Here is a 27,207-nt window from a genome sequence, read left to right as displayed (position 1 = left end):
TCAAGAGAAAGTGCAGCAATTCATGTGGAGAAAAGAATAATGTCTCCAGACAAGGAAATTACTCTGATCCATGAAATGTCAGGGGATATCTTTCCATATGCCATTGTAGCTGATCATTATTATTTTTAAATATTCTTACTAGGTAGGCCCAGAAACTTGTTTGGATCTGCAGCTCCTAGCACACCTGACACACCCCATAAGACTGGTTTTACCTGCTGCCAGATCAGAAAAGGACTTCAGGAAGCCTGAGCATGTCTGTTCCTTTCCTGAAGGAGCTATGACCAGGCTGTGCAACTCCCAGTCCCATGCTTTACTACAACAGCATAACTTTACTGCTTAAAGAACTTCAAGAACCCAAGAGGTAGGACAATCTGAGCATGGAATTCAGAGCACAATAGACTTAAGCTGGGAACTCAACAAATGTATCGCTTACCATTAATGTTCAGGCTTAGGGCAAGTCAAGGGGGATTCATGTTAACTGTTGATGAAAGCGAATTAATTCAGCACCTTTTTGTATCTGGAAACCAGGATGTTTTGTTGTTGCCACTTCTTTTCATGTTTTCTTTTGGAAGGCATCCAGCAGGAATGCAAGAACTGTCTTTGGTGAGTGATATAACTGGGGGGCTAAAAGTTGGAAGGAAGAAACAGAACATCTCAGGTTCAAATCTTACCATAGATTAGTCACTTGTTCAGGGTGGTGATGAGACATGTTCTCCAATCAAGAATGAATTAATTTCAACCTATTATTTTAAACTGAACTTTTTAGGCATTCTTAAACATAAGATGCCTTAAAAAAATCTTCTGTTTTGAAAAATGATACCTAAATACACAAATAATTAAACAGGGATGTTGTAAAGGGAAATATAAGGATAAAATTATTTCAATAAAAGTTATTAACCTAGATTCAGGAGAGGGAGGAAGTGTTCTTTCCACTCACCCCAAATAATGCTTAGTTATAGACTTTAATGTTGAATGAATAGCCTAACAACAGGGTTAGCAATTTTTTTAAAAAAAGATTTGGACTCATTAGGTTGGGATCAGTCTGCCAAAAAATATTAATAGTAAAAACTAAATGAAGCCCTCATGTTTAAATATAATTTAGCTCTGAATCAATAGAGGGTGGAGAGATTCTTCTCTTCGCTTCTGAATTTCATAAAGGCATTTCAGAAATCCATCACCAGATGGATGCCTTCTTGTGAATGTCCATGGAAAGATAGAAGTTTGGGGAGTGTGAGCCTTTCAAAACATCCATGAATCAGTATACCTGAAAAGGAATGTCATGGTAAAAGAACAATAATCCTGAGAAACAAGATCTCTTAGATCCATACTGGCTCAAGAAAGAAGGTTCTAAAATGAAATTGGTTATAATACTTCTGTTTTATTTCAAGTTGTAGAGGTGGCAATGAAACATATATCTCCCAAGAAGATATTAGAAAAAGAAAGAAAGCGAAATAAGAAAAAAAGAGACTTACAAAGCGAAAGGAGATAGTGAGGGAGACCTGCATGCCAGTATTAGGTTTTGTGAAATTCTACTTACCTTCATGCGATCCTCATGGCAACTTTCAATAGGACAAATAGATAAAAGGAATTGTGATTTTAAGTACAGATGTTATATTTCAACTATATTACAAAAGGGAAAGGAAGAAATATGCTTGATCTTCAGCTTGTACACTTTGGTTGATGCTCCATTTAGAGCTTTGCCTGGACTGGGAAGCCTTGTAGCAAGATAACTGTTGCTTTTGAAGACAGCCTTGAAACTAAAATTGGTTCTGATAGCAATGGCCAGGTTGCCAACAAAAAGAATCTCTTATTACTCAATGAGACGAGAGTTACAGAGTTTGCACTGGTCACCAAACCCAACACTATTTATTTGCTTGCTTGCTTGCTTGCTTATTTATTTATAAAACTTATTGGCTACTCATCTCACCATAGGGTAACCCTGGGCGTCTTATAGATACATTTACAGTGAAACCTAAAAGTTAAAACCAGACAAAAAAAGACAAGGACAAATGGGGAGAGTGGGGGTGGAGGGGGGATCTGTTATTATTCAATCACTTACCTCCATTGTGTTGTTTCCTCACTGGGGCCCCAAGCTGACTGGCAGAGCCACATCTTTAGGCCTTTACAAAAAGATAAGAGGGTTGGGGCCAACCTCACATTGCAGGGCAAGATATTCCAGAGGGCAGCAAAAAAGGCCTTTTTCCTGGACCCCACCAGCCAGAATAATCAGGCTGACAGGACCTGCAGCATGTCTCCACTGCTGGTATGAGTGGTATGGGCCAGTTGCAGTGGGGTGAGACAGTCCTGAAGTAACCTGGACCTATGTCATGAAGGGCTTTAAAGATGATCACCAACACCTTGAATTGCACCCTGAAATGGTATTGGCTGAAATGGCAAAATTGACTACTTTGATTAAAGAAAAGAACATACCGTATTTTTCGGAGTATAAGACGCACCTATCTTTTTTGGTTGTTGTTTTTTTAAGTTTTTTTTTATTTTTTAGACAAGCACACATACAATGTATTTTCTTTGAACAGAGTATTTGGCTGGTTCACAAATTTAAACAGTGTTTAGTCATTTCAATTAAATTTACAATTTCTATATTTCCTTTTTGCCATATTTATTCCTCATCTATTTTTTTTAAAAAAAACCCAATATTACCCTTCATTCTCATCTCTAATCTTAATCAAATTCAATTTTCCCCTTCTATTCTATATTATACCCCTTCCCATTGTCATCTATTTTTATATCCATCCTCACATTGGTTAATTATTTAATATTACAATTGTTTAATACAAATTCAACATTTTTATATAAATCAATTAGTTATAACTATCTTTTTTGTATATTAATCAATATGAACATGAATATTCCAATTATTTCCATGCAATCTAATTTCTTACAAATCAATTACTAATTATATTTACCAATAATAATAAACCAAATAATTTCCCCCATATATTCCTCCAAACCACAACTTAACCATTTCTGCTTTCAACACAATATACAATTAATAGTATCTCAATTATTACAATTCCCTAGTTAAATAGAGCTTTTTTTCTTTTGTGTTTTAAAATCTTGAACTCTCCTCTTTTGCCCTAAATTTCCCACTGATTGCACCTACCTTTTTTGGTGAGCAAAAAGAAAAAGAAATCTCTCTCCCTGCCTCATTTTTTCACATTGCAGCAGAGCCTGCTTTACTTTCAGTTTCATTTTAGCTAGGGAAAAAAAAATCTGCTCCAGCAACTGTTTGCAGCAAGCAAAGAGCTTGCAAAACAAGAGCTTGCAAAAGAGCCTGTGCAAAACAGCTGAGAGCAAATCAGCTGAGAGTTGGGAGGCCGATCTAATCAACTTGTGCTAATTAGCCTAGGCTAAAGCTGAATGGGGCTGTTTTTTCTTGCTGTTTGCATGCAAGGAGGTAACTTCTGGGAGGCAGAAGCCAAAGGGTGGGGGCCAGTGGGTGGGCAGGGCTACATTTGGTGTATAAGACACCTAAATTTTCACCCCCTTTTGGGGGGTAAAAAGGTGCCTGTTATACTCTGAAAAATATGGTAAGTACTTTTGTTTCCACATGGAGACCACTTCTGAACTTTGTGCTTGATGTGGAAAAGAATGAAAATCTGACTTTGGGTTTTACAGATTAGACTGATAGATCTTTACAGAAATGGCTTGTTCATATTATTATGAAAAAGCAAAAAGTTGTGATTTGATGTTAATGCCTTATTTTACTATAACAGAGAGAGTTAGAAGTCAATGCTTCTTTTTCTTATCTTTCCTCACTTCTCTTTTCCATCCTCCCCCACTGCTTTTCTATTTATTTTGTATTTTATAATACTATATAATTCAATAAAAAATGTTGACTATAAAAAAAAAAAAGAATTGTACCCAGAAGAATTGTATGCAAAACAGTGATGTTATAGGAGGTATTCTTGGGGGGCCCAAATCTATCTGCACTGCTTCACTCTGCACCAGCTGCAGCTTCTGAACGCTCTTCGGAGGAAATGAGGATTTTGCAGTATCCTTCCCCTGGATTGGGGAGGAAATGGAGATTTTACAGTATCCTCCCCCTGCCATGTCCACCGAGCCACACCACCAAGCCATGCCATGCCCAATAAGCCACATCCAAGAACTGATAGTAAAAATTTTTGAAACCCACCACTGAACACAAAGTTGTACAAAGGCTCTCAAATGATTACAAAGTGTTAATTATTGCCTCTAAGTCCTTGCAAGGAGCAACACAGGGTTATGTTAGGCTCTGCCTAGTCTGTTTGTCTTGTCAAGTCATCAAGAGGGATCTGCTCAGATTCCCAGCCTATGAGAAGAGGTTCATGGGGTGGAATGCAGGCCTTCTATTGATGGCCCCAACATATTGGAACCTAGTGCTCCTCTAGCCCCCTCATTTCTGATTTTATAGAGTTTCCAAGAGCTTTCTTTGTAAATAGATGTAGGAAGCCTGATGCCTAGATGTTGAGGCTACCTTATCAAGTTTTATATATTATCTTAATGGCTTGGTTTGTTCATAGAGTGGGAAATGTTGCAAAAGATTTTGTTAGTGTAATATTCTTTGCCTAGAGAATATATATTTTCAATTGAATAGTAGTAGTAAAAGTAATAATAATGATAAGCATTTTCATACCAGGGGAACGTCCACAGATTTCTCCCATATACTTATTATAAAGCTCTAAGTAGCTTATAAACTTATAAGACCATGATGGCGAACCTATGGCACATGTGCCCAAAATGGCATGTGAAGCCATGTCGCCCGGCACATGCAACCTTGCCTGTTTGTCTTCTGGGTTTCTGGTGTGCATGCGTGCGGGATGATCAGCTGTCCTTCACGTGTGCAGCAGTGCCAAAAACTGCTGTGTACATGCACGCTGGCCAGCTGATTGTAGGGGGTGCATGCGTGCCAGAACCCAGAAGTTCGGCTTTTCTGGAGCGTGATCCCTTCGTGCATGAGCCAGTGCCATAAACCGGCCTGCACATGTGCACCAGCCAGTTGATCGTCGGGCACGCATGTGCGCTAGGACCCAGAAGTTCAGCTTTTCCAGAGCACAGCCCTGACGAGCATGTGTGCACACGTGTGACGTTTCCATGCCATCACTATTATAAGATATATGTTTATGTACCTGTTTATCTACCTATCTATTTATCATCTATCTTTCTATCTATCTATCTATCTATCTATCTATCTATCTATCTATTAATACAGTAGTCAAGAACATTATCCAAATTATCAGTATACAGTATACAAGAAATAAAAATATAATACTCTGATATTTGCATCCAGTTGTCTTTGCTATTATTTGCTATGAGGCTGTGCAAGGTCCTTCATTTCAGAGCAAATCACTCTTCTGGAACAGCTTAAGGTCGCAAAGCAGCTGTTTGAATATATAGTGCAGCTGCTTTGTGTCCTCCCATGGTCTCAAAGTAGAAATATCTAGGCCTCTTTGGTAGCTGTGGTTTTGTGGTATCTAGAGAGGCACATCACTTAAAGTAAAGCATCTCTTTGAATGATTTGCCTAGCTTTGTCTCTAGGCACTGGGGGCTGAGATGGCTTGTGCAGTTCCCTATTAGCTCATGGACCAATTGTTCCCTCACACTCTGCCCTGCTTCAGCCTTTGTCCCTGTCTGCATCTGCCTCCCTCACCTGCAAACATGCCATTCCCAAGAACATTTCTTGCTCATGGGATTCATGGAGCCTTGGCTTCCTCCTTTGTGTCTCAGCCCCAACTCCTCTAGTTCATTTGATGAGCGTGTTTCAATATCTGGAAAGCCAGTAGCCATGCAATGGCTGTCTGGACTGTGGTTGGAGAGAAGAGCAGAAGCACCTGTGGTTGTTTGGAACAGGAAGATGATGTAACCATCCTGCAGAGGAAAATGATTATTGAAACACTAATTTTTAAGGCTGGAGCTCAGTCTTGCAAAGCCATCATTACAACAGTCAAATTAAGTGGTAATTTTTCTTAAATCCTACCTCTAAGATTCAGAATGGAATACTTCATGCAGAGAAGGAACTAGTCCTGCCTAGATGTGTTTTCTAAAGCAGGGGTCTCCAACCTTGGCAACTTTAAGACTTGTGGACTTCAACTCCCAGAGTTCCTCAGCCAGCTTTGCTGGCTGAGGAACTCTGGGAGTTGAAGTCCACAAGTCTTAAAGTTGCCAAGCTGGCTGAGGAACTCTGGGAGTTGAAGTCCACAAGTCTTAAAGTTGCCAAGCTGGCTGAGGAACTCTGGGAGTTGAAGTCCACAAGTCTTAAAGTTGCCAAGGTTGGAGACCCCTGTTCTAAAGCACCTTGTTAATTTAAGAATTAGAACATAAAATGCAAAGTAGAAGAACAGAGGACAGTGACAAGAGTATAATCATCATACAATGATTGACTATTTACCTCTACAGCAGGACTGGGGAAAAATAGGAATAGCTCAGTTGAAACAGCTCCAGGTTGGGTCTCCCTTACAGGCAGAAGGAGACTGGTGAACATTTTTGGGAGTATGTGTAAAACAGATTAAGACTGAATCCTAAGAAAGTCTCTTTCTTCCTTCCATCTCAATCTGTTATACATGTCACATGAAGTAAAATTTTGGCTTTGTCAGATGTAAATGCCTTATTCTCCAATGTGTAAATAATGTATATATGGAACATCAGAGGTTAACTTATTCTTTGGACTTTAATGTATTCATAACTTATCACTCCCATTCCTAGCTCCACCCCTTGTATATATAAGGAGCCACCCTCACCATTCTCGTTGCTTCTACCTTGAATATTCAGTGAATATAGAATGCCTATCATAATTAAAAAGAAATATATTTAAAGCTTTAACTTCTATTATCTTTATTGAGTCTGATCCTGGAAATATTGCAACAAGCTGGTAGCAGAGGATGGTTAATTGACTCAATAAGTAATTAAAAATGTCCAAGAAAGATAGGCCCAACACCAGGGCCTACAGCAAAGAAATAGAAACTGATCAAGAGATGATCAACGAATCCACCAATGCGATTTCGAGAGAATCCGAAGAATACACCACTGAAGAAGAAGAACTAATGAGTGAAAATAATGACCAGAAAGAAATCGAAATAGAAAATAACGAACTCAGGTCAGAGATATTAAAGATACTAAAAAGCCAAAAGAATGATGAAAGTCTCATCGCGGACCTCCAGGAGATGCTAAAGAACAGCGGAGCAGCGAGAGAGAAAAACGTCATTAAAGAAAAACCCAAAGATCAAAAAATCGTAAGTGAGATGACTACTGAGAAAATAGTTGTTAAAAAGAAAAGATGTGATCCCGCGCGAAATTTTGAATGGCAGCCATCTTGGTTTCAACGAACTTCAAAAGAGAATGGAGCAGAGCCAATCAAAACGCTCAGTTCAAAATTTCTGGCGCGAAAAACACTATCAGACGAAGAAAGTGAGAAAGAAGTCTCAAACTCTTCAGATGATCCAAAATCAGAAAGTGAAGACGATTTAACAAAATCTCAAGTAAAATCAGCAATGAAAACGCTTTTTGCTGCTTTTGGGCCAAGACTGAAAATTACCAAGACATCTACGAAGAAGCAAGAAATCAAACCGGCGACTCAAGACCTGCACGCTCCCATCCTGACTTCGAAAGCGACGACGCCCGAGCCCAGAGAGCCATGCCGATTTCGCCCTACACCACAGACAAAATCGAATACCAACGCACACAAAAAGAAGAAAAGAACCGTCACCACCACCAGAACCCCAAAAACCGAGCCAGAGACCGACTCATCTGAGGAGGAGCGGATCGAGAGAGCTGAAAGGGAGAGAACCTTCCACGACGCCACCAAAGAAGAAATGAACAACGCGCATGTGCGAAACTACGTAGACGACCCAGAAGGACTTGAACTGGCCAGAGAACCGCGCAGACTCATTGCAAGCATCCCAATGCCGTTCTGTAATTTCCTGCACTTGAGAGATCATGGACTGCCCCAGGTTGTAAGTAATGGACAGAATAATGTAGGTAACTTACCCAGTGACTTCCCAAAACTTAGAATTGATGGCATTAATTTACAAGAGTGGTATCAACAGCTTCAGGTTATTTTCATGAAAGAAAATTTACTATTCTTTATAACTAGCCCTCCAAGAAGACCTTGGACTTTAAAAATAGATTGTTTACATCATAGAGCATTTTTCATAATAATATCTAGCGTGTCTCCTGCAATGTATCATAGCATCAAACCAAACCTAACTGTATCAGAAATAATTCAATGCATGTTTAATCTATTTCACAGCGATAGCGTAGCTACAACCACAAGAATGTCTAAGGATTTCTTTTCCTCTAGAGTAAAACCAGGGGTTTCTATAAGTGAGCATTTGATAAATCTAAACAAAATAAGAGCTGAGCTACAATTGAGGGGGGAAGTGATTTCAGATCAAACAATGAAAAGTGTTATTATCAATTCACTTGATCCATCATGGGATAGCTTTATGTCACACTTAGATACCATTAATTTGGGATATTTATCCATAGAAAGTCTATCTAACAAATTGATAGCAGAAGACAATTCAAGAAAAAATCGATCCAGTAACCAAACAGACCACAAACCTTTTAGGAAAGTAGTCTTTCAAGATAAACATAATGAGGCCTTTAGATGCTACAATTGTGGATCCAGGGAACATAGTAGAAGAGACTGCCCCAAAGTCTCAAGAGAGAGACATAGACCAGAATATAGGAGCAAATATAATTACAGACAATCTTCCACAGATAGACACAAATATAGAAGCCCACCAAATTACAAAGAAGGTAGAGGGGGTAGAGAAAATTCAAAAGAGAGGAAATCTGGGTCACTGAATGGGCTAAATAAGCAAGACAGCACCAGAACACAGCAGGATGAGAATAACAATTGGCTTATTGATTCTGGTGCAACAAATCACACCACCAACAACAAAAGTATATTATCTTCATTTATAGAAGATAAGTTTGTGATAAAGGTAGCTAATCAAGAAAAGGTTCAAGTACTAGGCAAAGGAAATGTGACCTTGCCTGGTCTAGGGAAAATAGAGGGGGTATTATTAATCCCAGAAATACCTCACAACATACTAAGTGCCATAAAATTAAGCAGAGAATCTGATATCAATATAGTTTTCTCAAAGGGGAAAGCAACTATAGAAAAGAACAAAACAAATGTAGGTACTGTAATGATAAAAGGAGGTCTACCCTATCTGATAACTAAAGAAAGATGTTTACATAACATTGATTCAAATATGGAAGATTGTATTGAAGCAGATGATGAAAATGTCAGTAACAGTGACAATGATGAGTGTAGAATAACTCATGATCACAAAAACACATACAAGGAAAAGAAACCAAAAATAGGTAAACCAATTCATGATGAGTGTGCTCACATCTTACACAGGAAGTTAGGACATGCAAGCTTTCCTGTAGTACAAAAAATGACTGAACACGCAGAAGGTGTCAAAATAAAAAATTGTGAAAATTATTTGGAATGCTCAGTATGTAAGTCCACCAAACTAAAAACCAGTCCCAGACCAAAAAAATCTAACAGATCAACTAACAATATTTTTGATTTGGTACATATGGACTTAGTTGGTCCATTAAGTCCCTCAATTACCTATAGAAAACGTTACTTCCTAACAATAGTGGATGACTACAGCCGATATGGTTTTGTTTACACATTAAAGCACAAGGATGAAACATTTCAGAAATTTAAGGAATTCTACAAACGTATAGAAACACAACATAATATCAGAATAAAGCAAATTATGACAGATAGGGGATGTGAGTTCATGTCTAAAGAATTCTCCCAATGGTTAAAGGATAGAGGAATGTTACATTTCACGTCCAATCCTTTTTCTGCATTTCAAAATGGAGTTGCAGAGAGGAAAAATTCCACACTACAAACCATGATTAGGTGCACATTAGAGGATGCTGGTTTAGGCAAACAATTTTGGTCAGAGGCATTACATTATTCGAATTACACTCAAAATAGAACCTGGTCCAGTATTGTGAATAAGACACCATATGAGGTGATGTACAATAGAAAACCCAAATTATCACACATGCACATATTTGGAGTCACTGCAGACGTACACATACCTAAACAATTGAGGAGAAAGGGAGAAAACGTATCCAGGAGATTAAGATTCATGGGATACGAAACTGGAACCAAAGGGTACAGATTTATTGATAGTAATAACAAATTTATAGTATCCAGAACAGCTGTGTTCCATGAACAGGCCAATTGGTCAAAATTGCACCTTAATGAAATATTTCCTAATAAATGTAAAGATACGATATCTTGCGAGGAAGGAACAACAGAAAATCAAAATATTAATAAAAGTAAGAACAAAACCAAAACTTGGACTAATAGTCAGCATAAAATAAAGACAGACACATTAACAAAAAAGGAAGCTAGATATTTGCATGATAACCATAGCAAGCCTGAAAGAACTATTAGAAACAATAGAAACCAAATACCAAATAAATACAAAGATTACATAATGCATATGAATGGAGAACAAATAACACCTAATACATATGAAGAAGTATTGAAACTTCCACATGAAGAAAGAGAAAAATGGGAACTAGCTATGGAAAAAGAGATGGAAAGTTTACAAGGATTAAATGTATTCACACCTGCGATCGCACCTAAGGATAAAACAATTATAGGTACCAGGTGGATTTATAAAATTAAGAACTTAGAAGGAGGCAATACCTTATACAAGGCTAGACTAGTTGCACAAGGCTATGCACAAAAATATCCAGAAGACTATACTGATACATATTCACCCACAGTGAGAACAGAGAGTGTCAAAACAGCCCTTGTAGTAGCATCTGCACTCAATCTGGACGTATTCCAATATGACATACAGACCGCATACTTACATGCAAAATTAGATAAGGAAATATATGTAAGAGCACCACACAGTCAATACACTAATAAGAACGAAATTTGGTTATTAAATAAGAGTCTGTACGGATTAAAGCAATCCGGCAAAAGATGGTACGATTGCTTGGTAAAAGTACTTAAGACCATGGATTTCAACGCCACCACTGCTGATAACTGTTTCTTTGTAAAAAAGAGTAATGATCATATTGAATTTGTATTAATTTACGTGGACGATATTTTATACATTGGAAAGCATAAAGAGAGCAGGGAAATCTTTGTAAATAAGTTAAATGAACACTTCTCACTGAAATCTCTGGGTAAAGTGAATAAATACCTTGGTGTGCAAATTAACAAAACTAAAAGGGGATTCAAACTCACACAGAAAGATAAAATCATCGAACTCCTAAACAAATGTAACTTAAATAATGCTAAAACCTGTGACACCCCTATGCAAACTGATTTTCTTAGAAACACTGATGAATCTTCCCCTGAGTTTAAAGACAACACATTTTACAGATCAGTTATAGGTTCACTCCTTTATATATCTAATTGGACTAGGCCAGATATTGCATTACCTCTCAATCTATTGTCAAGATATGTTAGTAAACCAACCTTGTATCATTGGGAAGCTGTCAAAAGAATTCTAAGATATCTGAAGGGTACATTAGATTTTTGTTTAATGTTGGAACCCAATAATGACAGAGAACCAAAAATTACTTGTTATGCTGATGCAGATTGGGCTGGTGATACATCATGCAGAAAGAGTACTTCTGGTTATGTTTTTCTATTGAATGATTGTCCAGTTTACTGGTATACTGGTAAACAAGAACTAGTAGCCACTTCTACTACAGAAGCGGAATATGTTTGTTTGTCCAAAGCTGCAAATAACCTTGTATGGTTCAATGATCTGATCACTGATGTTTGGAAGAAACCCACCTTACCATTTATTATGCATGAAGACAATAAAGCGGCCATTGAAATATCCAGATCCGATGCAATTGGACAAAGGTCCAGGCATATTGATATAAAGTTTAAGCATGTGAGACAACTGTCTCAAGACGGATTCATTAAAGCAATACATTGCGATACTTCTGAACAATTAGCTGACATATTAACAAAACCCTTACCTTCTAAACAACACAAATATTTAACTTCTAAATTATATGTATTATATTGTCCTGAATCAGAATGTAATTGGTGTTGTGTAACGAACCGGCATTTAGAGGGGGATTTGTCAGATGTAAATGCCTTATTCTCCAATGTGTAAATAATGTATATATGGAACATCAGAGGTTAACTTATTCTTTGGACTTTAATGTATTCATAACTTATCACTCCCATTCCTAGCTCCACCCCTTGTATATATAAGGAGCCACCCTCACCATTCTCGTTGCTTCTACCTTGAATATTCAGTGAATATAGAATGCCTATCATAATTAAAAAGAAATATATTTAAAGCTTTAACTTCTATTATCTTTATTGAGTCTGATCCTGGAAATATTGCAACAGGCTTCTTTGTTTTAGTTTGGCGTATTGTATGAACACAGCCTTGTGGTTTATAAACCATAGTTTATGGTGTGCATATAGTCAACCATCTATAATTTAGTCAATATTAAATGATGGCTCACTGCAGTATGCAAACAAAGCCAAAGTCTGGATTCACACAGCACTCAAGGCAGGGGTGAAATCCAGCAGGTTCTGGAGAACTGGAAGCAGAAATTTTGAATAGTTTGGAGAACTGGCAAATACAATCTCTGGCTGGCCCGAGAGTCGGGTGGGAATAGAGATTTTGCAATATCCTTCCCCCAGGAGTGGGGAGGGAATAGGGATTTTGCAGTATCCTTCCCCTGGAGTGGGATGGGAAGGAAGATTTTGCAGTATGCTTCCCCTGCCATACCCACCAAGCCACGCCCACAGAACCGTTAGTAAAAAAAAATTGGATTTCACCACTGACTCAAGGCCATCATGTGCTTGGTTGAACTTGGTTTAGCATGTAAATGAACAACCAAGATCACTGAAACTTTCTTAATATGTACTGCATGTGGGGATTTGAGTCTAGGTCTCCATATTATAACTCTAACCAAATTGGATTTGGTTATCATTGTTTGGGTTATCTGCCACAGCACATCTTGAGCCGTCTCGCTATTTGAATAAAGGAAATAATGCTATCTTGAGGTATTACAGATACAAGATGTGAAAAGTTCTTAAGTGCAAAACAACACTGCACATTATTTCAGAAAGACCATAGAAAGGCAGTGTAAAAGTTGAAACACTGGTGTACCGGGCTTTGTGTGACATATCCATCTAGGGAACACTCCCAAGACAGATCTCAAGGGTTGCTGATAGATATTGGTTAATGATTAATTTTTTTGCTTTGCTCTGCATTCTTCCCTACTCGAGGTAAGGTAGAAATTTGAGGAAATGTGAAGTGGGGACAGTAAATACGAGTTTTAACCAGCCTACTTCCTTATTTGTCACATGTCCACAGTTGCTGCTTCTTTCATTCTCATTCGTGCCTTAATGAAAAATGGCTTACTAGCTACTGAAATGAACATTCCTGCCAAAACCTAGTTAGTTGCATTACAAAAAGAGGCTGAAAATAATGGAATGGAGACAAAAATGTGAAGTGATGCATCTGAAGGAAGAAGCGGAAACAATCAGAGAGGAAGTAGAGTTGGACAGATTGAGGGAAGTTTGTAGGACTGAGAATTGTTGCCACCTGCCTCACATTCTTTTACTGCTTGGATGTTTCTTTGAATTTTTGCTGATGAACCAACATTTCTTCAGTCATTGCAAGCATTAAACAGAAGAAATTTAAAGCCTGTAACTCCACCAACCTACACAAAGGTAAAGGTAAAGTACATGGAGTGGAAAGAAAATGGGTGCAGGATTAAATCTGATGCTGATAAATGAAAGTTAAACCTTTTTGACATCAATAAATTAATCAGGAAATTGGGGTGTTTGGGAAAGAGGAAAACCTTCAAAATAGAAACCTCAGACCAAAATTTGTCATCTGGCCCAAACCAACACTCCACCATTTGTGTGTGATCATGTCTGAGATATGGTTTCTACAATCAAACTTAAATTAGAGATTAGAAGATACATATGTATGAGTAGAGATTAAGTTGTACTGTGAGTGATCAATATCGTATCTGATTGCATCTTGTATCTGATTTTGCTCTCTGCATCCCAGTTGTGAAAAATGAGTAGTGATTATTCTGAGGTAAAAAATGTGAAATATTCATACTTATAGAGAATTTTGTGCACAAAATTTAAAAAAGATTCTGCTCAGATTTAGTAAACCCTTTTTTCAGAGATAGTTGCTCTTTTTATTTGGACAGAATTTCTCTTGTACTGCTGCGGGGCAAACAAAAATCCAACAAAGGTACAGCTTCCTTATTGCTGCTTTGCTATGTTGGAAAAATGTGGGCAAAGAACATCAGAGTATTATATAAATTCTGGTTTTTCACACTGGATTATGAGAGAGTTTAAAACAAAAGTAGCTCATTCAAATGCAGTCAATTTTGTATCGTTAAAGCTTTGGTTTCTGGGATTTATTGTTATTTTTTTACTAACATGTTCCACAGCTTGAAAACCTTTGCCAACTTTAATGTTATGGTTGGTCATACAGTCAGCCAGATGTTTGGATTGGATTTGGCATTTTTATCCATCTATTGAATCCTCCCCAAGGACCAGGGATAGGCAGATGTTGATGTTTGATTGTGTTAGAGATATCATTGCAGGATGTAAGCTGTTCCAAGTACAGTTATCTTTTGCCATAGACCGATGGTGAATTTGTCAGTGCCAATGGTGTTAAGTGATGCTCAAGTACAATTTTTTTAATGTACTGGCCATGTAACAGATAACAGATTAACAGAGTTGGAAGGGAATTTATAGTCCAACCCCGCACTCAAGCAGGAGACCCTATACCAGTAATGGCTAACCTTTTTGCCATCGCGTGCCAAAAGTGGAAGGAGCGCGGGGGGGTCACATGCGTGCGTACCCACACCCATAATTCAATGCACCCCACCCCCTGCACATGCACATGTGACCGCCCCCCCATGCTCCCCATGCTTTTGACACATGATGGTGCAGTGGGCCCAGTAGGCCCGGGTTTTTTGCCCTCCCCAGGCTCCAGATGCTTTCTGGGAGCCTGGGGAGGGTGAAAACAGCCTCCCCCCCCGAGACTGTTTCCCAATTTCCGGTGGGCCCAGAAGGCCCGAAAATCAGCTGGCCAGTGTGCGCATGCATGCTGGAATTGAGCTAGGACAACGCTTGTGTGCCCACAGATATGGCTCCGTGTGCCACCTGTGGCACGCATGCCATAGGTTCGCCATCATGGCCCTATACCATTTCTGACAAATGGCAGTCCAATCTTTTCTTGAAAGTCTCAAGTGATGAAGCTTCCACAACTTCCGAAGGAAAGTTGTTCCATTGGTTGATTGTTCTCACTGTCAGAAAGTTCCTCCTCATTTCTAGGTTGATAAGGCTTTGTCTTTCCATGTCTCTTTTCTTCTCTTCATTTGGTCTTTCTGGTAGGCCATTTTGGTCTCTCCAATACTCAGTAAGCCTTGCTGATATACTTGCCTCAATGCATCTTCTTCAGTATCCTTCAGATACTCCCAATGCCCTTTTTTCTTATTATTTTTCTTATCAAGCATTCATGGGGAAAGGCTATTACAAAATCACATAAAGCAACAGCAGTGTATTTGTTAAAAGTGCCAATCTGATTATTCATTAAGACCTGTTTTAAATGTTACCTCTGCCATGTTCTAGATACTTTTAGGCAACAGAGCTAAGTTGCTTGCTCTCAGTATTGTTGTTTTACCATTAATTCTTCTGCTTATTTTGATGAAATGTAAATTCCTGATGTCCAAGATTGTTTTCATACTACTGAAATTTTTCTGTGCAGTTCCACCTTTCCAAGGATATAGTACATCTGTACATAAATGACCAACCCATGCAAATGTTTTTGGCTGATCATTCCTGAGATGATTGATATATTGAATAGGGCACTGGTGAATGAGAATCCTTCTCATTCATTTAATCTTATTTATTGATCCATTACACAGGATGCTTCACACTTAATAATATGGAATAGTAACAATGCAATTCGGTTTCCTGACATCCAATTAAAATTTGCAGATATGTACAGTTAATGCCCAAATAATAGCATGAAAGGAGAGAATGCCATTGTAGGTATCTCATAATAAACATCAGGGATTGGGCAAAAAATTCAAATATCTCAAAATACTATTTAACAAGCAAATGGATATTTCAGGGTCAGTCTTATTTGGTTGTTCCTTTGGTCTTATATTCTGGAAAAGACATTCAAAAAACTTTTTTTAAAATAAAGATTTTACCTGCCCCTAGCTCCACAATTTTGGCCCAAAGGCCTCTTTTTGCTATGTTATTGCACAATGTAGCCATGTTATGCCCAACCCATATCTTAAGTAATCCATAGCTATTCCACTTTTAAAGTAGTGCTTTCCCCTTTAAGCAGCAGTTACCTTGAATGCAAACCTTTGTGCTCCACTGAGCATTCATTTGGTGTTGTAGTCAAGTGCTTCCGAAGGACTAGGATTAGCCCTATGTCAATGGGACACTTTAGAATGGTGCAGATATGCCCCCTTCCTTCAATCTCTTAACCTTCTCCTCAAGGATCACTCTAACCCGGGCAGTAGGTAGGTCTGATTCGTTCAAACCAGCTTCTCTCCGTGTACCTTACATGGATAGAGCTTATTGAAGGGTAATCACTGAGCCTGGAAACAAGAATAAGCATTTGCAAAACTCTGCAAAATAAGAGATGGGCATTCCATTAAATGGCAGCCAGATTTTTCTTACATCAAGATATCATACATAAAGAGGATCAAAAACGTAAAGAAGGACCCACTTTAAAGTACTTGGTGATGAAAGGGTGGCCTCACCCCAAGTTAATTGCCAGCCCCAACCTTGCTTCTGAGATTTTCAAACTAGTTCCTTTTTGCTTGAAATACACCTGACCAGTGATGGGATTCATTTTTTTTTACTACCGGTTCTGTGGGCGTGGCTTGGTGGGCGTGACATGGCATGGCTTGGTGGGCGTGGCTTGGTGGGCATGGCAGGGGAAGGATACTGTAAAATCTCCATTCCCTCCCCACTCCAGGGGAAGGTTACTGCAAAATCCCCATTTCCTCCCGATCAGCTGGGACTCGGGAGGCAGAGAATAGATGGGGTGGGGCCAGTCAGAGGTGATATTTACTGGTTCTCCAAATTACTCAAAATGTCCACTACCGGTTCTCTAGAACTAGTCAGAACCTGCTGAATACCACCTCTGCACCTGACATACAATATAGCTTAAGAAATCTTAAACTGCATTGCTTATAAAGCTTTTTAGGGGTACTGACAAGTGACGTGCTGCTTACCCCTGCTTCCCACCTGTTACCATTATGCCTCAAGTTGGCTTTACCTCATGATTCATTCCAATTTTTCTACTTTCTTTTTATCGGTGTCAGCTTCCTGAAAGTGGAAGATCTCCAGGTTCTGTTCAGTAGGAGGTTACTAAGTGAGATAATACCAATCTTCTCTTGTTTCAGTGATCCATGTCACTGTGGCAACCAGTAATCTTCACTGGAAGAAGAGAGTTTCAGCAGAATTGTGTTCCATCCAGTGAACAGGTAGAAGGAGAACCTTCAGATGTAATGATCAGGAAAGCTTTTAGATTTGTTAGCCCCTACAGATGATCTGAAACTAAGTCTAAACCCCATCAAATTGTGAACTATTTAAAAAATCAATGAATAATATCAAGTCATTATTATGCCATGTAATAGAAAAACTCAGATTTAACCTATGCTCTCTTGGGTAAATGACACTAGATAATAACTGGGACAGACCAAAGGCTTCTAATTAGGTTATTAAGTCATCAACCGTTCTTGGCGTGCGTTTTGAAGTTCTCTGCCAGCACAACAAATCAGCAGGACTTCACCCTTTGGCCTCTGCTAATTGATGGAAACCCCAGTGATCAGAGCTTCCTCAGTCTCATTCTAACAACTCCTGAAGATACAAACCCCCAACTCGCCTCCTTCTTTGATACATAATATCTGCAGTACTGGGAAGCTTGATTCTGCTTCAATGCCTCTCATTTTTCTACTTTACAGTACATGATCTAAGCAGCAAGGACTGTGCTCCTAACTGCTCCATCCGGATTTCCTGCAAGTCTGCTTTTTTCCTTCAACCAAGGAGCAGGCTGATGAAAGCTGGTAAAAGCTGTGCTAGCAGACATTTCATTTGAAGCACCTGGAAGGGTGCAAGTTTTCTTGCAGAAGGAGATGGGAAAAGACCACTTCCTGCCCGTTTCTGCATGGAGGGAAATGCTTAAAGTAGGCAAGGTAGAGAATACTTCCTGACTTCATCAAGCACACATTGCTTTATGCTCATAAAAGGAGACAACAAAAGTCCACCATCTCCTCCTGTGATTATACATGGGCACCATCAAAATTCTTAATAACAGATGACTGTTACAGGTAATCCTCAACTTACGACTGATTGCTTAGCAACCATTCAAAGTTATGATCTATTTGAAAAATATTTGGATGTATTAGTGCTTCCATTGTCGAAAGCCAAACTGGTATCTTCGAGTAATGTTGTTCTCTAATTTTCTCTCATACTAATAATAAAGCATTTATTATATAATGTCTTTGAAAGTAACCATGTATCTTATTTTTTCCATACCATAAAAAGGCGTGCCAACACAATTGCAAATCATGTCCCTCCAATATCAATAATCTTGTATTTCTCAGCACCAGGGGTGAAATCCAGCAGGTTCTGACAGGTTTTGGAGAACCTGTAGCGGAAATTTTGAGTAGTTTGGAGAACCGTCTAATACCACCTCTGGCTGGACCCAGAGTGGGGTGGGAATGGAGATTTTGCAACATCCTTCCCCCAGGAATGGGGAGGGAATGAGGATTTTGCAATATTCTTCCCCTGGATTGGGTAGAATTGGAGATTTTGCAGTATCCTTCCCCTACCACGCCCACCAAGCCACGCCAAGCCACCAAGCCACGCCCATAGAACCGATAGTAAAAAAATTTGGATTTCACCACTGCTCAGTACAATCCATTCTTTTATCCATGTTAACACTGCTGCCTGGTAAAATAATTCCCAATTTGGTAGTCCGAACCCTCCTCTGGTTCTCGCATCTTGTAACAGTTATAAGTTGATTCTCACCTTCTTCCCCTGCCATATAAATTTCATTATTATTTTATTCAAAATTTCAAAATATTTTTTCTCCAATTTTATCAGAATTGTTTGGAATAAAAACAATAGCCTTGGCAATATGTTCATCCTGATTGCTGCTATTCTTCCTATTAAAGAAAATTTTTCCATCTCTCCAAATCTGTCTCAATTTGTTTTATTAGTTTATAATAATTATCTTCCTTAATCGTAACACATCTTGCTGTTAGTTGAATCCCTAAATATTTTACTTTCTTTGTAATCTGAATATCTAACTTCTTCGTTAACTCCCTTTTCTGCTTCTCTGTAACATTTTTCACTAATATCTTATTAGTGACTCAGACTCAGACTTGCAATGGATAAAAAAATAATGCAGAGTACAAGATATTTATTTCAATAATGGCAGAAAGATTAAAGTTATTTTTAAATAAATTTATACACACAGACCAAAATTGTTTTTTTACCAAAGAGACAGATCAGATACAATATGAGAATAATTTTGAATACATTTGAATATTATGAAGCCAATCCAGAGAAACAAATGGCATTGATATTCATCGATGCGCAGAAGGTGTTTGATAATGTGAACTGGCCATTTATGTTGGCGAAACTAAAAGTTATGGACTTTGGGGAGAGATTTACCAATATGATTAAGACGTTATATTGCAAACAATCGGCAATGGTGATGGTAAATGGAGATATGATGGAAAAGGTTAATATTATGAAAAATACAAGGTAGGGATGTCTTCTATCCCCACTATTATTTGTACTGACGCTGGAAGTATTAAATAGAAATATAAGACAGGATAAAGGGATAAAAGGTATAGAAATTAAAAAGGAGGAATATAAATTACAGGCATTTGCAGATGATTTGGTGTTTATCTTAGAAGATCCAGAAGAAACAGGACCAAAGCTATTAGAAAGAATAGAAGAATATGGTGAGATGGCAGGATTGAAAATTAATAAAGAGAAAACTAAGATATTAAAGTCCCTGAAGTTTTCTTGGCAAGATTTCCAAAGTGGTTTGCCACTGCCTGAAAAAGAATAACTGATCCAAGGTCACCCAACTGGCTTTGTGCCTAAGAAAAAGTAGAACTCCCAGTCTTCCAGTTTCTAGATTGGTGTCTTAGCCACTACATCAACTGACTCTAATTTAGGGGCCATTTCATTTTTGGAGACTTTAATGCTTTTTCTTTTTTGGAATGCTATAATAAAGCACTTTTTCTCATTTTCCTCTAGAGTCATCATTCTATGACTGAGAATGGATTGTGAAGCCTGGAAGTCCAAGTCAAAGAGTTAGGACCACCATCTGAATTAAGGAATAGAATTATGAGCACCAACTTGAAGTCTAGGCTCTTTTTTGGTCTCTTGTAATCTCTGCTTCTTCCAGAATCTTAAACAGACCTATCAAAGTCTTACCTTCAGGTTATTTCCAGGCATGTCAGCTGCCAATGTTACTATATGCCCGAATAATAGTGACATTCACAAGCTGCAGTTGATTGGATACATCTTGATCTTCACAGCAGGCTTATGTCTCAATGTTGCGTCCCTCTTGATCTTCTTGTACTATCTGAAGCTCAAGTCAGTGGTGGCCATCTACATGTGTAACTTGGTTATGAGTGACCTCCTTTTCACCATGTCTTTGCCCTTCCGTATATATTACTATTACATGGGAGAATGGCCCTTTGGAAGTTTCCTTTGTCAAGTCTCGGGTTCTCTCTTCCAAATAAATATGTACGGTAGTTGCCTTTTCCTGATGTGCATCAACTTGGATCGCTTTGTTGCTATTGTCCACCCACTACGCTGGCGCCACCTCCGGCGTCCCAAAGTGGCCAGGATGCTCTGCTGTGTGGTTTGGGTACTAATCCTGATAGGGTCTGTTCCAGTTGCTCTAATCCACAAGACAACTCCATGTATTAAGGGAAATGAAACAAATTCTAACCTTAAACAAAATGAAATCACTGTGTGCTTTGAAAACTTCAGTAATAACTTGTGGCAGGGAAAAATCTTCGGTCTGGTCATTTTAGCAGAGATTCTTGGCTTTCTCCTCCCTCTGACCTCTGTGACAGTCTGCTCAATCCAAATTTTTCAGAAACTATGCCGAGCTCGTGGGACGCGGAGCCTGCGTCAAGAAAAGACCATTCGCATGCTTGTAGTCAATCTGGTCATCTTTATCATCTGCTTTGTACCCTACAACACCATCCTGGCAGCCTATGGGATGATAAAAGCCGGCGTGATTAAGACTGATCCAACCATGCGGGGTTCAGTGCGCAATGCCCTTATCATCACTATGCTACTTACAAGTATGAACTGTACCCTGGACCCCTTGATCTACTATTTCAATACAGAAGGCTTCAAAAATACTTTGAAGAGAATAAGAAGAGGCCAAACTTGGGATTTTGAGATGGGAACACTTCAGACTCGAGCAACAAAAGCTGGCTTCTACAAGGCAGCAAATGTTAAGCAGGATAGTAAAGAATATCCAGTTCAGAATTCAATGGCTCCCTGTGAGGACTTGCCATTTGCTTCCCCTAAGATATTCTTGAGTAGCTCCATTGAAGACTCTGAAATATAGAGATGGAGGAACTATCAAAGCTTTTGGAATGAATTGGCATTACAGAAAGTGACTGCCAGAAACATTTGAACAAAATATGAAGACTTGATGCACTTAAATACGGTAAAGTCCTTTACTGTACAGCAAGAGCATTTTATATTTCAAGAACAATTTCTGATATTGATTTTAAAGTTTATTTTCCATTTTCTATCCATAGAGCTGTATGATATTCATATGAATACTATGAGATATTTATGATAAAGTCACTCATTTCCAGGTTCAGTTCAGGCTCCCAATGGTGTAGTATCACTTGATTTAGCAACTGGCATCAGAATGAACCAAGAATGGTGGTGATCTATGGATCACACTGTTGCAGAAATACAAATAGTCATTTATTATCTGTTTCTGTATCTATAATAACTACATTTTAATGACAGAATGGCCCTTTTTTTTTTTGAGCATTGGAAAAATAGTTTACAAATACCTAAAATAAAAAGCCAACCAAATAAAAAAATCCTACATCATTCAGCATAGATTTAAGGCCCAGTGCTAGGCAGAAGGCATTCAGAAAAGTTTCAATGGTATCTTAAAGATTTGAATTGGGGAGGGATGAGAGTTTTTTTGCACAGCCAACCTTCAATCGCTATGGACGAGAGTGGAGAGTGGGTGAAATGCTCCCGGTTTGGACTGGATCGCTCGATCCAGTAGCGATAGAGGCGGTGGTTCAGAGAACTGGTAGCAAAAATCCCTGCCCCTCCCCCGCAATGTCCAGTTGAGCCGCGCAATCATCAGAGGCTTCTTTATTATTTTTAAAAGCATTTTTTCTACAACCTCTTTGGTCGAAAAAATGCTTTTAAAAGTAAAAAAAAAAGCCTCTGATGATCGTGCAGCTCAGCTGGGATCATCAGAAGCTTTTAAAAGGTTTTTTTCTACAACCTCTTCAGCCGAAGAGGTTGTAGAAAAAATGTTTTTAAAATGAAAATAAACCTCTGCCGATCAGGCAAGTCAGCTGGGATCATCAGAGGCTTTAAAAGCATTTTTTTACAACCTTTTCAGCCGACCACCACTGAGCCACACCCACAGAACCGGTAGTAACAAATTTTACATTTCACCACTGATTAAACCCCTCCCCCAAACACACACACAGTACAGGTAGTCCTCAACTTACAAAAGTTCATTTAGTGACGATTCAAAGTTACAACGATACTGAAAAAGTGACTTATGACTGTTTTTCACACTTATGACCATTGCAGCATCCCCAAGGTCACATGATCAAAATTCAGACACTTCGCAACTGATTTATATTTATGACAATTAGAGTGTCCTGGGATCATGTGATCACCTTTTGTGACCTTCTGACAAAGTCATTGGGAAGTCCGATTCCCTTAACAACCGTGTTACTAACTTAACTGCAGTGATTCACTTAACAACTGTGGCAAGAAAGGTCGTAAAATGGAGCAAAATTCACTTAACAACTGTCTCACTTAGCAACATTTGGGGCTCAACTGTGGTCATAAGTCAAGGACTACCTGTACTCACATTGAATGCAAACACTGTATTTCTCTATGTTATCTCTTGCTGCCATAAAAGGTTCTATGCAAGTTGTTTGTTAAAGCCTGTTTAAATCTTCCATGAAAGGGTAGTATGGCATATGGAACATAATGTTCAATAAAAAAGTATTTGTTCCCATTTTCCACAACATAGCATAGGTCCAGGAACTTTTGGCTCTGAAGTATGAAATTGTCATGCTCTCAATATGCTTTGGAGAGAAAAAACTGCCATTTCTAATTTAATACTTAATTTGACCAGTGGTAGGTTTCAAATTTTTTTACTACCAGTTCTGTGGGTATGTCTTGGTGGGTGTGTCTTGGTGGGCGTGGCAGGGGAAGGATACTGTAAAATCTCCATTCCCACCCCACTCCAGGGGAAGGTTACTGCAAAATCCCCATTTCCTCCCAATCAGCTGGGACTTGGGAAGCAGAGAATAGATGGGGGCGGGGCCAGTCAGAATTTTTACTACCGGTTCTCCAAACTACTCTAAATTTCGACTACCGATTCTCCAGAACTGGTCAGAACCTGCTGAAACCCACCTCTGAATTTGACCCATGCATTTTCCCAAGTAAATATTCACTGGAAGTATTATCTGAAAAGGTATGAAGTATGGTTTATTTATTATAAACATGCCATAGTATCAAAGATCCAAAATGTAAATGAACTGGCTTTAATCTCACCAAAGCAACATTCACAAATATGCTACACCAAAACTCTCCTTACTATGCAAGAAGAAATAGTATTTTGATCAAAAATAAAAATGTGAACATCAAGCTTGCGTGTCTTATTCTTAAGGACTTCCATAATGTCAGTATTTTTACTATTCTTACAATGTTCTGCCATGTTAACTCATGGCAAAAATATGAAAAATCTATGTATTTATTTGCAGAACCTCCTTACTAAGATATCTCAAATAATCATTAAAAAATCCCAGAAGTAACAAAAGCACAAAGGCTTGAAGGAGACTTTATCTTGTTCCAGAATTATGGTATGGGATTTTTTATGGTATTATTACTGAACATAATGAAGAGGGAAAAAACAGGTAATACTTTAATTTCAGCCATGGATATGGCAGAAAGCAGTGCTAAACATATTTAGGATCTGCAACTAGACTAGATTTTTCAGACCTGTCTTTCTGGGAAGCCCAAGTTTAAAAAAAAAAAAAACTTTTCTGCTGTTGCTATATAGTAGGGCCATCTAGCATAGGAATCAAAGGTGACACTGCATTAGAGAAAATTTCCCCTAATTATATTGAAAAAGTACATTTGCATTAAGAATAAAGAACAGAAAAACACAATGATATTGTCTTTTCTTTAAATTGCAGTTTATCCACAGTTATTTCAGTTAAAAAGTGAAGCTAATTTTAAAAAACCATTGGAGCATAATAAGGCTCTAAGTTGCAATTTATAAATACACTTGATTCATTTTAAGACTTCCTCCATGATATCAGATTTGCTCTAGCAACTTTTATGCAGAGTACAAGCACAAATAAATAAAAAAAATTACTTCCTATGAAATTACTAGAGATTGGACATATTACTTGCATGGAATTAAACCATTTCATCAATGCCCCTGGGATCCTGTAAATGTTCTTTAGAAGCTAACTCTATTGGGGCTTCAGTTAATCTTAATCACAACTATGGTATCTTAAATCCAAAAGTGCAGTAGTTTAGTCAATCTTGTTCCTCTACTGCCACCTGGTGGCTCAGAACCCTTCTAGGGTGAGAGTTGGAGAGGGAAGTAACCTTCAACAGGCCTGAGAAGCATTTCTAATGTAGGTCAATGCATTTGGTGCTATTCCAACTCTTATTCACTGTTAGAGGAGTTTTCAGAAGACCTGGATTTTGAACCTTTCAGAAGACCTGACTTGGAAGCTTATCCGCTACAATACACAGTTTTCTCAGTTACTATGAGTATCCCATCAATTTGAAAATAACAAAGATGAACGTTGAAAAACATCTGTAGGAGTAGACAGCCAGGAAGATGGACCATCTGGTCATCCGGGGGGAGAGGGCAGCCGGGGTTGGTTTGTCGCCAGCCAAAAGTCCCAAAAGAGGCTGATGGTCCATAACAAGTTCAAAGGTCCGGCCAAACAAATACTCATGAAATTTTTTGACCCCAGCTACAGCCACTAAAGCCTCCCTGTCCAGCTGGCTATAATTTCTTTCAGCACTAGATAAAGTGCGAGAGTAATAGGCAATGGGCGCCTCTAACCCATTCGGCAGTCTATGGCTCAACACAGCGCCCACGCCAAAGGGGGAAGCGTCACAAACAAGTACTAGAGGTAGTTCTGAGTTGTATTGGATGAGGAAACTGTCTTCGGACAGAAGTTTTTTAACTGCTCTAAATGCAGCCGCTTCTGATTTGCCCCACACCCAGGGCACGTTTTTTCCAAGGAGCCTGTGCAGTGGCTCCGCAATGGTGGCCTTGTCTTTTAGAAATATCGTATAGAAGTTAAGTAGGCCCAAGAAAGCCTGCAATTCGGGCTTCGATTTGGGGGTGGGCGCATTCTGAATGGCCCTGACTTTGCTTTTCATGGGGTGAATGCCTGTGCCGTTGATTCTGTAACCCAAAAATTCCACGGAGGGGACCGCTATTTTGCATTTGGACTTCTTAAGTTTCAGTCCCGCTTCTCTGAATCTGGTTAGGACTTGTCTAACCCTATTCCCAAGCTGTGTTTCGTCCTGGCCACTAATTAAGACGTCGTTGAAATACGGGACGACTCCAGGGAGGCCTTGTAGAAGGCGCTCCATGGTACTCTGAAAGAGCCTTGGGGCGATGCTAACCCCGAACTGTAGTCTGGTGCATTTAAAGGCACCTGTGTGAGTTACTATGGTCTGCGATTCTGCCGTAGCGTCATCTACTGGCAGCTGCTGGTATGCCTGCGCAAGGTCTAATTCTGCAAATAGCTTGCCAGGCCCCAGGGAGTGTAGTAGATGGTGGACGATCGGAACGGGATAGGCGCTCTGCTGCAACGCCTTAATGATCGTACATTTATAGTCAGCGCAGATTCTGATTGATCTGTCCGATTTAACTGGCGTGACTATTGGGGTTTCCCACTTGGCGTGATCTATGGGAACAAATACCCCTTGTCTGATTAGCTTGTCGAGCTCTGCGTCAATTTTGGGCTTTAAAGCGAATGGAACCCGTCTCGCTTTTAGTCTGATTTGGGTCACGTTGGGGTCTAAATTAAAGGAGATAGGGGTACCCACGTACTTGCCTAGAATCTCCTCAAAAATGTCCCGAAACTCGTGAAGGAGGTTTTCTTTGAGTGATGGCCCGCCAATGCTGTAGATGCCCGTGAAGCCCATGCCGAGGGCTCGGAACCACGCCATGCCCAGGAGACTTGGTAGCGGCTTGCTGATGATGTCAGGGGCAGTTCTTTCTGGAACTCGCCGTAGGTGACCCAGAACGTGCCCACGCCTTCCACAGGAACTCGGTTTCCTTGGTAGTCGAGGAGGCGAACTTTTTGTTGTAACAGCTGGGTTTTCTGGATCTTAGGCAGGAGCGCTTTGAGAGTAGTCCAGGACATGATAGACAGGGTAGACCCGGTGTCAATTTCCATTTCGCATGGTCTGCCTTCGATTTCTACTTTCGTAGATTTTCTCATCGTCGGTCGTGCTAGCTTGGCCGATTCTCATGCTGTAGGTCTCCCACTTTTGAATCTCGCGCCGTTTTCTCGCACTGTCATCTCTGATTGGCTGTTTTGAACGAGCCGGTTCCGGTTGGTCGCGGTAGTCACGTGGCTTGCGACTACGCGGAAATTGAGCTCTACAAACTCGTGCTAGGTGGCCTTTCTTTTCACAATGCCTGCAAATGGCATCTCGGTATTTACAGGATTGTCTCTCGTGATCCCCGCCACAGCTAGGACAGTTCTCGTGGTGGCGGCTTTGCTCGCTTTTTTTCTTTTCCGTGTGGAAGTCGTCTTCGTCTGACTCTTCCTCCGTGCTGGTTCGCGCCTCCTCTCTGTGGACGGGGGCTGTTTTAGGGCCGTCTTTGCTTGGCAGTGGCCGTTGTAACGCTTCAG

The 27,207-nt window shown here is 39.4% G+C and overlaps 1 protein-coding gene across 4 annotated transcripts; it reads left to right on the top strand.

Annotated features, from left to right (window-relative positions):
* Nucleotides 1–225: 225 nt before the first annotated feature.
* LPAR5 (lysophosphatidic acid receptor 5) lies at nt 226–23,953 on the top strand. Of its 4 annotated transcripts, none has more exons than XM_034410954.3 (3): nt 5,646–5,956; nt 18,001–18,366; nt 20,315–23,953. In XM_034410954.3, the coding sequence occupies exon 3, from the start codon at nt 20,514–20,516 to the stop codon at nt 21,648–21,650; it is 1,137 nt and encodes a 378-aa protein (XP_034266845.1). In that variant the 5' UTR covers nt 5,646–5,956; nt 18,001–18,366; nt 20,315–20,513; the 3' UTR covers nt 21,651–23,953. The 4 variants fall into 4 exon arrangements, with proteins under 4 accessions (XP_034266843.1, XP_034266845.1, XP_034266842.1 ...); XM_034410951.3 differs by lacking the exon at nt 18,001–18,366 and adding an exon at nt 13,353–13,711; XM_034410952.3 differs by lacking the exons at nt 5,646–5,956; nt 18,001–18,366 and adding an exon at nt 226–361.
* The last annotated feature ends 3,254 nt before the right edge of the window (nt 23,954–27,207 follow it).

This window comes from Pantherophis guttatus, chromosome 2, assembly GCF_059756535.1.
Source record: "Pantherophis guttatus breed Tessera chromosome 2, ASM5975653v1, whole genome shotgun sequence".
Taxonomy (NCBI): domain Eukaryota; kingdom Metazoa; phylum Chordata; class Lepidosauria; order Squamata; family Colubridae; genus Pantherophis; species Pantherophis guttatus.
The sequence above is the reverse complement of the archived record's forward strand: the minus strand, read 5'-3'. Positions and strand labels throughout refer to the sequence as shown.

Bases quoted from the DNA above. Each gene is read 5' to 3' on its own strand.
- LPAR5 (XM_034410952.3), top strand. From the start codon at position 20,514: ATGTCAGCTGCCAATGTTACTATATGCCCGAATAATAGTGACATTCAC.